At 52.2% G+C, this 15,923-nt stretch overlaps 2 protein-coding genes across 2 annotated transcripts; both read left to right on the forward strand.

Moving 5' to 3' along the window:
• Nucleotides 1-462: 462 nt before the first annotated feature.
• Nucleotides 463-2,588, forward strand: LOC110578390 (glutathione S-transferase theta-1-like). Its single transcript, XM_021687915.1, has 5 exons — nt 463-574; nt 663-750; nt 1,618-1,768; nt 2,062-2,238; nt 2,322-2,588. The coding sequence occupies exons 1-5, from the start codon at nt 463-465 to the stop codon at nt 2,520-2,522; spliced, it is 729 nt and encodes a 242-aa protein (XP_021543590.1). The 3' UTR covers nt 2,523-2,588.
• Nucleotides 2,589-3,389: 801 nt separating this feature from the next.
• LOC110578391 (glutathione S-transferase theta-4) lies at nt 3,390-14,770 on the forward strand. Its single transcript, XM_021687916.1, has 5 exons — nt 3,390-3,501; nt 5,821-5,908; nt 12,476-12,626; nt 13,182-13,358; nt 14,573-14,770. The coding sequence occupies exons 1-5, from the start codon at nt 3,390-3,392 to the stop codon at nt 14,768-14,770; spliced, it is 726 nt and encodes a 241-aa protein (XP_021543591.1).
• Nucleotides 14,771-15,923: the final 1,153 nt, after the last annotated feature.

A 15,923-nucleotide genomic window follows, 5' to 3' on the forward strand; every position in this document is an offset into this window, starting at 1 on the left:
GTGTGTGTGTGTGTGTGTGTGTGTGTGTGTGTGTGTGTGTGTGTGTGGACAGGCACGGGCTGGGACGAAAGACACAAAAGGCCTTAAAGACCAATAGTGCGCGTCTGCCAGGGAGCCTCCCACCTCAGCTAGATTGTGAAAGCTGCCCTGGCCTCCAGGAAGCAGAGATAAGGGGGCAGAAGGAAGCAGCAGGCCGGGGGGAGGGACAGGGCTTTGTGGAGCAGGGTCAGGCTGGGGACCCTGCGCTGGAAAACCAGTGACAAATCTCCAGCAGCCCACCGCGCCTCATCCCACAGAGGCCAGGAGGTGTGGAGGCTTGGCGGGGAGCCCGGCTACTAGCTCAGAGGAAACAGCTTTCAGGGAAGGAAACACATTTCTTCAGGCCCCATTTTGGAGGGACCAAACCAACCCCGGGAGGCAGACCTGAGTGGAAGGTAGGTGAGGGCAGTGGGAGGTGCAGCCATGCCGCTGGAGCTGTTTCTGGACCTGTACTCGCCCCCGTGCCGTGCAGTCTACATTTTTGCCCGGAAGAATGGCATTCCCTTCGAGCTGCGGCCTGTGGAGCTAGGACGGGGTGAGCCTTGACTAGGCTGGGCTCCATGGAGGGGGTGTCTGTCCAGGGGCCAGAACTTGCTGAGCCACTCATCTCCTCCACCCCTCAGGGGAGCACCTGAAGCCTGAATTCCTGAAGGTGAACCCCCTGGGGAAGGTACCTGCTCTCAAAGACGGGAACTTCCTGCTGGCGGAGAGGTAATGGGGTCCTGGGGTCTGCAGAGGCTTCTGGGTTGGGGTGGGGGTGGAGGGAGGGACGCAGAAAGCTGATGACCCCTCACTGGGAGATTTTTCCAAACTGGTGTGACCCCCCTCCCTCCTTCCAGCTCACCCAGCTTGGAGGCAGGGGGCTGGACTGGGGGCGACTTTGGGGCTAAAGCTGGTAGCTTCAGCCTGGGAAAGGGGCGTAGGTCACTCAGGCAGTCCTGGACAACCTGGAGCTAGCTGGGGAAGATCCAAGCTTGAGGTCAGCTCTCCTCAGATGTCCCAAACCCGGGCCTTTCAGTCACAGGAACCAGGGGCCAGGCAGCCCCAGATCTGCACTGGGCTCTGAATCCCAGGTCCCCCCACCCTCGCTCTCTGCCATAGACAGGTCACAGAACTTTGTGCTCCATGTTTCTCCTCTGTAAAATGGGGGAGTAACGTAACCCCCTCCCAGGACTTGCCTGAGAATAGAAACTGGTCACCAAGTACCAGGAGCCCAAGGGGGATCAAGAAAAGGGTTCTGGGGAGCACTGGCCTGGGAGGGAGCTGGGAGACCCCTCGGGCAGGCCTGCCTTCCTCCCGCTCAGTAGGACCCTGATGCCAGAGAGCGGGGCCTGGAGACAGAGGGCTGGCTAGGGTAGGAGAAGGGAGGGGAGGTCGAAATGTGGGCCCATGGGGGAGCACTTGAGGAATGGAACAGTTTGGTGGGGAAAAGATGACCATTGGTGGGGATGTGGGAATGGGGGGGTCCTCCCTTGGAGGTGCCATTGGAGAGAGATCCAGTCAAATCACCCTGTTTGTGAGAGATGAGGCTGCCCGGCGCTGAGGGCTGGGGAAATCTCCGACGCCTCCTATTTGCAGCGTGGCCATCCTTTTATACTTGAGCCGCAAGTACCGGGCGGCGACCCACTGGTACCCAACCGAGCTGCAGGCCCGCGCGCGTGTGGACGAGTACCTGGCGTGGCAGCACACGGCCGTCCAGCTGCCTGCTTGCAACGTCTACCTGTGTAAGGTGAGACTCCCTGCCCTAGCGTGGGGCTTGGGCAAGAGCTGGAGCCCCCCGTGCTGGAAAGAACCCGCTGGCCCATATACGCCTCCCGTCCACTGTCCCAGGTAGACATACGTAATCTATCACAGCACTCTTTCCCCCGGAGTCTGAATGATGGCTTCAGAAGCCTTCTGAATACAGTGCCCCAGGGGGTATCACTGACAGATGGTGGGGATGGTGGCCAGGAGGGGTGGCAAGGTGATTGAGATTGTTTGGAGGAGACTGGGATAAGTTGCCTCGATTCTCCCCCGGCCCAGTCCCTCCTGCCCCATTTCTCGGGGCAGCCTGTGGACCCCGTGCGGCTAGACCGGCTGTTGGGGAAGCTGAAACCAGCTCTGCAGCACCTGGATGGGCAGGTCCTGGCCACCAAGCCCTTCCTGGCCACCGAGCAGCTCTCCCTAGCGGATCTGATGGCATTCACGGAGCTGATGCAGGTGAGCTTCTCTTGCCTGCTTGCCCTTGGGGGGACTCCGCGCCCAGGGCTGAGTCCCCTGCTCCAGCTGCCTTGTCTCCCCAGCCCACTGCTGTTGGCTGCGACATCTTCCAAGACTGGCCCCAGCTGGCAGCGTGGCGAGCCCGAGTAGAGGCTGCTCTGGGCCCTGAGCTCGTCCAGGATGCCCACAGGCTTGTGCTACAGCCTCGGGACCCCCGAGACGCCCAGCGGGACCCCAAGCTGGCCCAGGAGCTGGTGCAGAGACTGCTGGAGCGGCTCAGCTGAGAGGGGTACGGCCGGGCCCGCTCCCCTGCACTCTCCTGCCACAATAAACATGCTGTGTGCCCTCCACTTGTCTCCAGCCTCACTCGGCATTAGGAGGTGGGGTCTAGAGCAGAATCTAGAGGGACAGATGTCCCGCGATGATGCAGCCTAGAGTGAGCAGCACTCAGACCTCTCCATGTGCATCCAGTTACCTTCCTGAGTTGCCAGGTACTGAGCTCCCCTGGCCACTGCCAGTCCCAAGCCAAGCCAGAAGTTTCTGGGCTTCTCTGCATGGCACAGCCTGACTGGCCGACCCCTGACACCCCTGTGACATTGTCCCCGGTGCCCTGACTGCTCCGCAGGCTCCTGTTTCTTTTTCTCCCAACACTTTTCTAGCTACAGTTCAGGCTAGACTGACCTATGCCTACCCCCAAGCCCTGCTTCTGAAACCCTCCGTGGTCAGTTCTCATTGCCCTGTCTTCATTCTGGACCCTGCAGAGCCCGGGGTCACGGGCTGCAATGAAGTTCCGGCCCTGAGAATTCCCGTGTGTAAGTCCTTTTTCAGAAATGGGCCACAAGGACAGACAGGCACCAAGATGGAGGGGAGGGGCAGGGCTGCAGGAGGCCCCCACCTTCTGCCCCTGAGCCAGGGGCATCTCCCTAGTCTGCTCCTGAGTCTCCCCAGAATCCTTGCTGCTCTGAGAATTCCGGGCTTCCTGGCCTCATGACACCACCAAATGAAACAAGAAGTTCCAGAACTCGGGGTCCTGGGCCTGGGTTAGAGACGGCTAAAGGGCACAGGGCCAGGGCCAAGGGCTCAGGCTGCATATAGGTTCAGGTTCAGAGCCTGGTGGCTGGCTGGTGGGGGTGCCCAACGTGTGTCTCAACATGGGCCTGGAGCTCTATCTGGACCTGCTGTCAGCATCCTGCCGTGCTGTGTATATCTTCGCTAGGAAGAACAGCATCCCCTTCGACTTCCAGTTTGTGGATCTGCTAAAGGGTAGGCACCCTCTGCTGCCGGGCATAGGTCTGGTCCAGAGGGGAGGCAGGGCACAAGGTCAGGGTGTCTCTAAGCTGAGACACAGAGGACACTCCCCCCATCAAAGTCCACAGGGGAAGAAGCATTTCCCAAGGGAACTATAGGCTGTCCATCCTTCCCACATATTCTACTCTGCTATCAGGTAAAGTGGAAGGCAGAGCTGCTGAGCGTCCCCCAGGCTCCCATCCAGTGCCCTTGGCTTTTCCTTGTGGGGGTGCAGCGCTTCTTAGCTGCACTACCTCTGATCAGGTGGCAAAGGCTGCAGAAGTGTGTGGTCATTCACATCTGAGTGAAGACCCCTGCTTCAGTCCACACCCATCCTCCCCACCGTGTTCACACCTGCCCAGGGTGACACAGACCCTGAGTGAGGTACAGGGCACTGGTCTCCAACACTATCCTAAGCATGGAAGGGATTCTTTCTTTTTTTTTTTTTAAGATTTTTAATTTTTATTTATTTGTGAGAGAGAATGAGAGATAGAGAGCATGAGAGGGAGGAGGGTCAGAGGGAGAAGCAGACTCCCCGCTGAGCAGGGAGCCCGATGCGGGACTCCATCCCGGGACTCCAGGATCATGACCTGAGCAGAAGGCAGTCGCGTAACCGACTGAGCCACCCAGGCGCCCATCATGGAAGGGTTTCTTAAAAGCTCAGGTCGCAGAGGCAGAAGTCTCTAGAACATAGAGGAGGAGACCTGATGCTCTGAAATGAAGTGTGAGTCCAGCCCCAGAAATGTTTCCAGCCAGAGGCAGCTGGCTGTGGAAGGGTTAAGACTCCCAATAGATCGGGACACCTGGTTGGCTCAGCTGGTAGAGGGTGTAGACTTTTGATTTCCGGGTTGTGAGTTCAGGCTCATGTTGAGTGGAGAGCTTACTTTAAAAAAAAAAGAAAAAAAAACTGAGTTCAAGTCCATGTTGAGCAGAGTTCACCTTTTTTTTTTTTTTAAGATTTTATTTATTTGAGAGAGAGCAAGCAAGAGCAAGAGGAGGGGGGAAAGGCAGAGGGAGAGGGAGAAGCAGACTCCCCGCTGAGCAGGGAGCCCGATGTGGGGCTCGATCCCAGGACCCTGGGATCATAAACCAAAAGCAGACGCTTAATCAACTGAGCCACCCAGGTGCCCCGAGCAGAGCTTACTTAAAAAAATAAAACAAAACAAAAAAAATAAGGTTCCTCAAAAAGTTGAAAATAGAGCTACCATATGACCCAGCAATTGCACTACTAGGTATTTACCCCAACGATACAAATGTAGTGATCCGAGGGGCACCTGCACTCCAGTGTTTATAGCAGCAACGTCCACAATAGCCAAGCTATGGAAAGAGCCCGGATGTCCATCAACAGATGAATGGATAAAGAAGATGAGGTGTGCGTGTGTGTGTGTGTGTGTGTGTGTGTACACACACAATGGAATACTACTCAGCCATCAAAAAAATGAAATCTTGCCATTTACAACGACATGGCTGGAACTAGAGGGTATTATGCTAAGCAAAATAAGTCAATCAGAGAAAGACAATTATATGATCTCACTCATATGTGGAATTTAAGAAACAAAATGGAGGATCATAGGGGAAGAGAGGAAAAATAAAACCAGACGAAATCGGAGAGGGAGACAAACCATAAGAGACTCTTAATCATAGGAAACAAACTGAGGGTTGCTGGAGGGGAAGGGTAACTGGGTAATGGACATTGGGGAGGGCACATGATGTAATGAGCACTGGGTATTATATAAGACTGATGAATCACTGATCTCTACCTCTGAAACTAATAATGCATCATATGTTAATTAATTGAATTTAAATTTTAAAAAATGTTAAAAAAATAATGACCTTGAAAAAAAACACCAAAACTCAACCACAAAACAGAACTCCCCATAGATTGATTGCATATGCGAGGTTCCCTTTGAATTCCAGCTGTGTGCTGGGGCTCCTGGCTGCCCTGCCCCTTTTGGAGGGGGCTATAAGGGGTGGGATCCAGGCTTCTAGGGCTTCTGCTGGTTCATGGGCTGTGGCTTCAGGCCTGGAGTTGGGAGTGGGGGCTGGAGGCCTTCAACTTCTGTGAGCCAACAGGTTGTCTTGGTCACCGAGCCTGGGATGGGGGCAGGAGTCTTGATCCTAATCCCTGTTCTGCCGCTGACTTGCCCTTTGACCTGAAGAGCCATGGTATTCCTCTGGGCTTGTTTCCTCTTCTAGAGAAAATGGGGAGGAAGGCATTCTGCCTCTGGGAGACCTGGTTCTCTCTTCCCTGGAGTCCCGGCACCCTCAGACCTTTACCTTTCCTGCCCCTCTCAGGTCACCACCACAGCAAAGAATACAGAGAGATCAACCCCCTGAAGAAGCTACCCAGCCTCAAAGATGGAAAATTTATCTTATCTGAAAGGTAAGTCTTTCCTGGGACCCCCCCCCCCCACCATCTGTCTCTGCTCCTCCCGGGAGATCCACGTGGAGCCGACTGCTAGTACTTACTTTTTATTTACTGTGAACAATTTTATATGTACACCAAAGTAGAATGAATACTAACTAATGAGGATTATAGTGACCTCCACATGGTACCCCTCACCCCATTCCAACAGTGATCCTCTTGGGGAGCCCATTTTTTCATCACCTGTAGCCCACTCTATTCCCCTGCTTGCCAGCCACCCTATCATTTCATCCATAAATGTTTACGAATATACTTTTAAGAGATAAGGGCTCTTAAAAAAAAAAAGCATCAGGGGCGTCTGGGTGGCTCAGTTAAGTGTCTGCCTCTTGATTTCGGCTCAGGTCATGATCACAAGGTTGTGAGATCAAGCCCAGTGGGCTCTGCACTGGGCATTGAGCCTGCTTGGGATTCTCTTTCCTTCTCCCTCTGCCCACCCCCCCCCAACTCACATGCCCTCTCTCTCTCAAATAAATCTTTTTTTTTTTTTTTTTAAGATTTCATTTATTTATTTGACAGAGAGAGACACAGTAAGAGAGGGAACACAAGCAGGGGGACTGGGAGAGGGAGAAGCAAGCTTCCCGCCGAGCAGGGAGCCCGATGTGGGGCTCGATTCCAGGACCCTGGGATCATGACCTGAGCCGAAGGCAGAGGCTTAAGAACTGAGCCACCCAGGTGTCCCTCAAATAAATTAAAAAAAAAAAAAAGCATCAATACCATGATGACACCTTGTAAAATTAACAATAATCCCTGGATTTCAACTAATATCCTGTTTGTAGTCAAAAGTCTCCGCTTATCTCACAAATAGTTTCTTTGTAGCTTGAGCATTTGAATCTGGTTCCAAATAAACTTCCAAGAATTGCAGCTGGTGATCTGCCTCTTGAGTCCCTTTTCATCTACAGTTCCCTCCATGACCCACTTTTTTTGCCTTTGCAATTTTTTTTTTTTAAAGATTTTATTTATTTATTTGACAGAGAGAGACACACAGTGAGAGAGGGAACACAAGCAGGGGGAATGGGAGAGGGAGAAGCAGGCTTCCCGCTGAGCAGGGAGCCGGATGCGGGGCTCGATCCCAGGACCCTGGGATCATGACCTGAGCCGAAGGCAGACGCTTAACAACTGAGCCACCCAGCTGCCCCTGCCTTTGCAATTTTTTTAAGGTTTATTTATTTGACAGCGAGTGAGCACAAGCAGGGTGGAGGCAGAGGGAGAAGCAGACTTCCCTCTGAGCATGGAGCCTGACTTGGGTTTCAATCCCAGGACCCTGGGATCACAACCTGAGCCAAAGGCAGACACTTAACCTACTGGGCCACCCAGGTGCCCATGCCTTTGCATTTTTTAAAAGTAGTCTCCACGGGCGCCTGGGTGGCTCAGTCGTTAAGCGTCTGCCTTCGGCTCAGGTCATGATCCCAGGGTCCTGGGATCGAGTCCCACATCGGGCTCCTTGCTCGGCAGGAAGCCTGCTTCTCCCTCTCCCACTCCCCCTGCTTGTGTTCCTGCTCTCGCTATCTCTCTGTCTGTCAAATAAATAAATTAAAAATTAAAAAAAATAAAAATAAAAAATAAAAGTAGTCTCCACGCCCAACTTGGGGCTTGAACTCAGGACCCTGAGATCGAGAAGCCTGAGCTCCGCCCACTGAGCCCGCCAGGCGCCCCTTGCCTTTGCGTTTTTGTTGTGGTTGAAGAAACCGAGTCCTTTGTCCTGTGGAGTTTCCCACAGTCTGAGTTTTGCCGATCACATTCTCAGGGTGTCATGTTTACACGGTCTTTCTGTCCTTTCATTTCCTGTGAACTGGTCACTGGAAGTAGAAGTTTGGTAAGATTTGGGGCAGACTGTTTTTCGGGCTGCCTCCAAGGCGGTGTCTTAAAGCACATCTTCCAAGTGGACCACAGGACTTCGGGGGGCCCAGGGCCTGCATTATTTTCCTAGGGTTGCTGTCGCAAATTACCACTGACTGAATGACTTAGAACAATAGAAATGTATTGTCTTATAGTTCTGGAGATTAGAAGTGAAAATCGAGGTGTTGGTAGAGCTGTGCTCCCTCTGAAGCCGGGGAAGCTTTATTGCAGGCCTCTGTCTTAGGTTCTGACAGCCTCAGGCATTCCTTGGCTGGGAGATGGCCATCTTGCCTTCCATCTGTGCATGTCTCTGTGTCCAAATGTCCCCATTTCATAAGAACACGAGTCATAATGGATTAGAGTTTACTCTAAGACCTCACATTATTTTGACTTTTATATTTTTAAGTAATCTCTACACCCAGTGTGGGGCCTGAACTCACAATCCTGAGCTCAAGAGTCACATGCTCTTCCGACTGAGCTAGCCAGGCCCCCCTCTAAGACCTCATTTTAACTCGATTACCTCTGTAAAGACCCAATTTCCAAATCAGGCTACATTCTGAGGTACTGGGCGTTAGGATTTCAACACATCTTTGGGGAACACAATTCAACCCATAACAGTCTGTCCCCTGGGCCCCCCCCAATTCATGTCCTTCCCATGTGCAAAATATATTCACCTCATCCCAACATCTCCAAAAGTCTTAATCACTCTGGCATCAACTCTTAGCCCAAAATGCCAGTGTCTACATTATCCAAATCAGGTATGGGTGAGATTCATGGTATGATTCATCCCGGCGCAAAGTTCCGCTCTCTCTCTGAACCTGGGAAACCAGATGACAAGTTGTCCTGCTTCTAAAATACAATGGGGAGGGGCGCCTGGCTGCCTCAGTTGGTGGAGCATGTGACTCTTGATCTCAGGGTCTTGAGTTCAAGCCCCACATTGGGTGTTGTAGACATTACTTAAAAATAATAATAAAAAGGGGCGGGGCGCCTGGGTGGCTCAGTTGGTTAAGAGACTGCCTTCGGCTCAGGTCATGATCCTGGAGTCCCGGGATCGAGTCCCACGTCGGGCTCCCTGCTCAGCAGGGAGCCTGCTTCTGCCTCTGACCCTCCCCCCTCTCATGCTCTCTATCTCATTCTCTCTCTCAAATAAATAAATAAAATCTTTAAAAAAATAAATAAATAAAAAGGGGCGCCTGGGTGGCTCAGTTGGTTGGGCGACTGCCTTCGGCCCGGGTCATGATCCAGGAGTCCTGGGATCGAGTCCCGCGTCGGGCTCCCGGCTCGGCGGGGAGCCTGCTTCTCCCTCTGACCCTATCCCCTCTCATGCTGTTTCTCTCTCTCTCTCTCCCTCAAATAAATAAATAAAATCTTTAAAAAAATAATAATAATAAAAAAAATACAACGGGGGGACGTGCACAGGATGGATATTCCTATTCCCAAACAGAGACATAGGAAGGAAAAAAAAAAAAATCTTATGCATCCCAACCAAGTCTGAAACCTAGCCGGTAAATTGCTTTACATATTAAGGCTTGAGAATCATCCTTGTTGGCTCCATGCTCTGTGCCTTGGGCCTTTTAGGGTGGTGGCCCCACCCTCTGGAACCAGGGACACCGAGGCTTGGCGCCCACCTGTGCTGCCCCGCTCTGGGCCTGCTGGTGGCAGGACGGCCCTACTGGCTCTGGTGACCCTCACCTCCCCACCCTTCCAGCTCAGGGAATCTGGGCTAGAGTGTCCCCTGCCCATCTCCGTGTCCATCTGTCTAGAGAAGGATCAGCCCCTCCTTCTCAGGGTATCTGATGTTCCTAGCGAAGGACATGCATGGGCATAGTCTGAGCCTCCTCTTTCCTGTGGACCACTCACTGGCCATGGCACTGGGACCCCTGACTACCAGCAACCGCCCCCCTCCCCCGAATCACTGGATTAAAGATGAAAGAGCAGGACCCTGCGAGAAGAGTCGGTGAGAGGGTGCTAGGCAGACAGAAGGCCAGGTGCCCACTCCAGGGTCAGACCAGGAACTGTGATGCCAGCCGGGTGCCTGCCCCCCAAGAGATGGGGCACCTCCGGGCATAGCGAGCTCTGGCCTGCTACGGTGGCAAGAAGAGTTCGAGAATATGCTGGTGGGCCCCACTTGGCCCCGGCGCTCCCGGTGCGGGAGCCAGGAGGGCTGATGCTGAGAATGAGCATTGGGGGCCCCAGCCTCAAGGTGCCGGACAGAGACACAGAGTGTGGCAGTGGGGGCTGTGGGCTTGGTTAGAGTGGCACGGGCTACAGACAGCCTGGGAGGAGCCAGTTGGGACTGGCGGCCACCGACAGGTCTGCCCAGAACAGTCATGAGCCGGGATTGGCCACCAAGGGTGTGTTCCCAGAGGTCACAAAATGGGGAGGGGCATTGGGCCAGTGAGGCAAGCCTTGGCCTGCCCCTCAGGCTTTTCGTGGAGGCTAGGGACCATCCTCTCATCTCTGCTGCGCATTCACTCTCCTCCCACCTGACTCCATCCATTCCTTCCACCCCCCTGGTCGGCCTGGCCAAGGTCACACGCTATGCCAGGTGGTCAAGAACAGTGGCGGGGCTTGGGCTCAGGCTCAGGCTCAGGCTCAGGCTCAGGCATGGGGCCTGGCTGCTGGGATCAAACCCCGATCCTGTCACTCATGGGCTGTGTGTCTTTGGCAAGTTAGTTGTATCTCCAAGCCTCAGTTTCCTCAAATGGAAGCATACTGGTACACACCTTACAGGGTTATTGTGAGATCAGCTGAGATGATTTAGGATTTAGGATTTCCATCCTTGATATTTCCCCCCTTCTTATAGAGTTGGGCCTCTGGGGACTCCCCCCTCCCTCCTCCCTCCCAGGCTGCTCCTTCCTGTCCTCTCCCCCTACCCGTCTCTGCTCCTTCCTCATCTTCTGACTCTGCACAGACGGTGTTGGTTGGGGCGGGGGAGCAGGGTAGGGCGGGTAGGCACCTGCTCCTTGGACTTTGATGTCATATCAGACTCCGGCTCAGGACTCTCCAGGTCTCCAGATGTCCTAGACACCTCAAACGCCTGTGTCCACCCTGCATTGCTCCCTTCCTGCCCTCCGCCAGCCAAGAGCAAGACCATCCCCTCCAAATGGTGCCTCCAGTCTGTACCCTCCGCATACCTCCGTGGCCTCTGCCCTCCTCAGAACCCCTCCACCCAGTACCAGAGGGATCTTTCTTTCTTTCTTTTGAGATGTAATTGCCATACAGCATTATATTAGTTTCAGGTGTACAACATCATGACTCGATTTATGTATATATTGTGAAATGATCACCACGGTAAGTTGTAGTTGATGTCCTTCACCACATAGAGTTGTAGATTTTTTTCCCTCATGGTAAGAACTTTTAAGATCTACTCTCTTCGCAACTTTCAAGTATACAATACAGTCTTATTAACTTTGGTCACAATTACATCCCCGTGACTTACTTTATAGCTGCAAGTCTGAACCTTTTGACTCCCTTCATCCATTTCACCCCCTCCCCCGCCGCCTCCTGCAACCACCAATGTGTTCTCTGTATTTACGGTTTTGTTTTTGTTTGTTTGTTTGTATTTAGATTCCACATATAAATGAGATCACGCTATATTTTTCTCTGTGTGATTTCACTTAGAATAACCGCTCAAGGTCCATCCATCTTGTCACAAATGGCAGGATTTCCTTCTTTTCTATGGGTGAATAATATTCCATTGTATCTTTACATCACATGTTTTTTAGGCATTCATTCATCGATGGACACTTAGGCTGTTTCCATGCCTTGGCTCTTCTAAATAATGCCACGGTGAACATGGGGGTGCAGATATCTTTTTGTTACACTGTTTCTGTTTCCTTCAGATAGATATCCAGAAATGGAATTGCTGGATACTATAGTAATTCTATTTAGGAATCTCCAGATTGTTTTCCACAGTGGCCGCGCCAGTTTGCATTCCCACCAACAGTGCAGAAGGGTTCCCTTCTGTACACATCCTTGCCAACATTTGTTATTTCTTGTCCTTTTGATGACAGCTATATCATGGGCGTGAGGTGGTATCTCATTGTGGTTTTTGTCTTGCATTTCCCTGCTGATGAGTGATGTTGAGCATCTTTTCATGTGTCCATTGGCCATGTGGAGGTCTTCTCTGGGAAAATGTCTCCTCCTGTTCTTTGCCCATTTTTGGTTGGATTATTTGTTTTCCTGCTATTGAGTTGTAGGACAGAGGGATCTTTCTAAAAATCAAGGCAGATTTTCTCATCCTCCTGCTTATGTAACCATAACCTTGAGGATTAAGTCCATACCCTCCTGCATCTCCGGGGGCCTCCCTGAGTGCCTCCACAGTGTCTCTGGCTGTCTCTGACCATTCTCCGCACCCTTCTTCTGGTCACCCTTTCTCCTTTTCTCCAAATTGCTACCTCTTACTACCCCTGAATTCCCGTACATGTTGTTCCCCACCGAGACTGCCTTCCTGATGCCATCCACCAACTCCCATCACCCTGCTGGCCTCCCTCTTGCACTCACTGACTAGCGGACTGACTGCCTCTCTTGGCACCCTTTGGGTTCACCCTTCCCCTAGAAGAATGTCAGTGCCTAGAGCCCGCCTCCGGCTGGAGGTTCTGCATTGGACCCAGGCCACACTGGGGTGGTGGGCGTGACAGGATCGGGGAGGGAATGGGCAGTGTCCCTGGCTTTCTCTTTCTGCAGTGTGGCCATCCTTTTCTACATGTGCCGCAAGTACAGCACACCCTCGCACTGGTACCCACCCGACCTGCACACACGCGCCCGCGTGGATGAGTTCATGGCCTGGCAGCACACTGCCATTCAGCTGCCCATGAGCAAGATCCTCTGGATCAAGGTGAGTGGGACCAAGGCTATGGCTGACCGCGGGTGAGTTCAAGCAAGTGTCCCTCCCTTCCTGAGCCTCATTTCCTTGGCTCCCTCCCCTGCCTGCCTTACAGAGCTGATGGGAGTGTGGAATGAACCACTGGGTATGAAAAAGCCTTGTAAAAACAAGGGGAAGGGCACCCAGAAGGAGCTGATGGTACTCAGGCTGGGATAGGAGTCAAGAAATTTCATTCTGAATTAGAAAACATCAGAGTCAAAGGGCCCAGAGAAACCACCAAATTTGAAGATGACCAGTAGCCCGTATATGTACCCTTACTTCTTATCTCATGCCTGTGACAGACATCACTAACCAATCACAGGATTACTTCCTGCTGGGATCTCAAAATCCCCCTGAACAATGGCCCTAGGTGATCTCTATCAAGCAGAACCACTACAAGAGTTGAACCTACTTTATGTCCTTGGTTCTGTCCAACACCTCTCCAGCGGACAAGGAGGCTGAAGACGGGAGGGTCAAATGGGACTAGAGTGCAGCCTTTTCTTCCCTCCCCTTCCCCACGCCGGCCAGATGCTGATCCCAATGATCACAGGTGAGGAGGTTCCAGCTGAGAAGACAGAACAGATGCTGGTAGAGGCGAAGAACAACATGCAGCTCTTTGAGGAGAAGTTTCTGCAGGACAAGATGTTCATCACTGGGGACCACATCTCACTGGCCGACCTGGTGGCTCTGGTGGAGATGATGCAGGTGTGGAGTGGGGTAGGGGGGGGCACAGAGCCTGGGCACAGGTGAGACTCCTCTGTGACCATTGGGGCCATAGCTTGAGGATAGGCTGGTAAAGGAGGAGACATGGAGGACTGTGGGAGCCAGGGATGGGGTGTCTGGACCCCACCCAGGGGTAACAGGAAGCACAGATTTTGAACCAAGGAGGATCGCTATTATCCATGCTTCACAATGATTTTTCAGCATGGGGAGGGGCTGGAGGGCAGGCCTGGGACAGGGAGAAGAACACAGCATTTCTCAGTGAGTCCACCAAGATCCTGGATGCCTCCTCTTCCCGTTGGACTCTCCAGGAAGTGTACAGAGGCCTCCAAAGTGTCCTTTGGCTGAGTGCTTCTTTTCTAGAGCTCCAGGCTTATAGCTATACAAAGCAGCTCCCATGGCTCTGGATCTGAGGGACATCCACCGTGCGTTTGGGGGGCATACCTGGGTGTGGGGCATTTATGTGGTTTCTGCCTGAGGGAAGGGTGGCCACTTCTGACCTAGCTGTGCAGGATGGCCAGTTTAGACCCTGGCCAATGTCTTGAAAGGCCAACATAATTTCTGGCCAGTATGCAAAGTGTCCACTTTAGTCCCTGGTCAGGGTAAAGGGCAGACCATCACCAGGAATAACCACTTCAGTTTTTCTGCCCCAGGTGGTGTAGTCCCCTACATTTCACACCCTACCCCTTACATTTCACCCACACCCACCCCCTTGTGGGACCCCCAAGCTTCTTGGGTGCATGTTTCTTAGACTACCTGCTGGGTCTCCCATTCCAGGCGCTGTGCCTGATCACAGAGGAAGGCTCAATGTAGAGAAAAAAGAACCGAATTCTTCCCACCCTCATCTGAGGACAAGGGATTTCCTGGTAGAAGGCAGGACTCATGGAAAGTTTCATGCTGGAGAAATGGGAGGTAACACCTGTGTTACCTCAGAGAGGGATTCCGGAGCTTTGGAGCAAGACCAGTGGCCAAGAACCCTGGAGATTCTGATCGATCTTCCAATGCTCCCCCCGTGTCTATCACATAGCCTCTGACCTCTTGCCCAGGCCTGGGGGTGCGGTGGGTCACAGACTCACTCTTTGTGGGAGGCAGGTGCGGAGAGCCCCTGAGGCTGTAGGGGAGGGGATGCAGGTGAGGCTGGTCTGTCACCCCCGCCCCTCCTCCTGGCTGACCACTCCTTCCTCTTTGTCTATCTACAGCCCATGGGAAGCAAGTATAATGTCTTTCTCAACAGCTCCAAGATAGCTGAGTGGCGCATGAGGGTGGAGCTGGCTATTGGCTCTGGCCTCTTCTGGGAGGCCCATGACCGGCTGATGAAGTTGGCAGAGTGGGACTGTTCAACGTTGGATCCAATGGTCAAGGAGAAGATCTGCGAGTTGCTGCAGAAGTTCAAGTAGAAGCAGCCCATCCTGCAGGGCCTGGCTGACTCAGCCCTTCTGAGCTTCCTTCCTTAGAGGAGATGTTGAAAACAACTCTGTTTCTTTGCTTAATAAAGTACTGTAACAACCACCAAGGCTGCTGAGCCCAGGACAGGTGGTGTGAGCATAGGGTATGCATGGTGTGGGAGATGGTGGTGGTCATGGTTCCCCCCAGGTTCCAAAAAGAGTTTAAAAACTAAAAGTTAAATATGATTAAGGGCGCCCTGCTGTCTCAGTTGGTAGAGCATGCAACTCTTGATCTCAGGGTCGTGAGTTTGAGCCTCACATTGGGCATAAAGCTTCCTTAAAAAAAATCAACTGGGGTCGCTTTGGTGGCTCAGTCAGTTAAGCATCTCACTCTTGATTTTGGCTCAGGTCATGATCTCAGGGTTGCAAGACTGAGCCCTGCATCAGGATCCACGCTCAGTGCAGAGTCTGCTTGAGATTCTTTCCCTCCCCCTCTGCCTCTCCTTCCACTCATGTGCGTTTGCATTCGCTCACTCTCTCTCTCAAATAAATAAATATATAAAAGTAAAAAAAAAGTCAACTGGATTTGGGGCGCCTGGGTGGCTCAGTCGTTAAGCGTCTGCCTTCGGCTCAGGTCATGATCCCAGGGTCCTGGGATCGAGCCCCGCATCGGGCTCCCTGCTCGGCGGGAGACCTGCTTCTCCCTCTCCCTCTCCCCCCGCTTGTGTTCCCTCTCTCGCTGTATCTCTCTCTGTCAAATAAATATATAAAATCTTTAAAAAAAAAAAAGTCAACTGGATTTAATACAACTTAAAAAATAAATATGATTAAATTATCAATAATAATAGTTGATGAATTCAATACTCCATTCTCAATAATGGATGAAACAAGACAGAAGATCGTCAAGGAAATAGAAGACTTGAACTATGCTGTAAACCAATGGACCTACCAGATATATACACAGAACACTTGACCCAATGACCAAAAAATACACGTTCTTTTTTTTTCTTTTAAAGTTTATTTTTTTTTAGTAATCTCTACACCCAACGTGGAGCTCAAACTCACACCCCTAAGATCAAGAGTTGCATGCTCTTCCGACTGAACCAGCCAGGCACCCCGGAATACACATTCTTCTCAAGTGCACATGGAATATTCTCCAGGATAG

The sequence above is a fragment of the Neomonachus schauinslandi genome, chromosome 14 (assembly GCF_002201575.2).
Source record: "Neomonachus schauinslandi chromosome 14, ASM220157v2, whole genome shotgun sequence".
Lineage (NCBI taxonomy): Eukaryota > Metazoa > Chordata > Mammalia > Carnivora > Phocidae > Neomonachus > Neomonachus schauinslandi.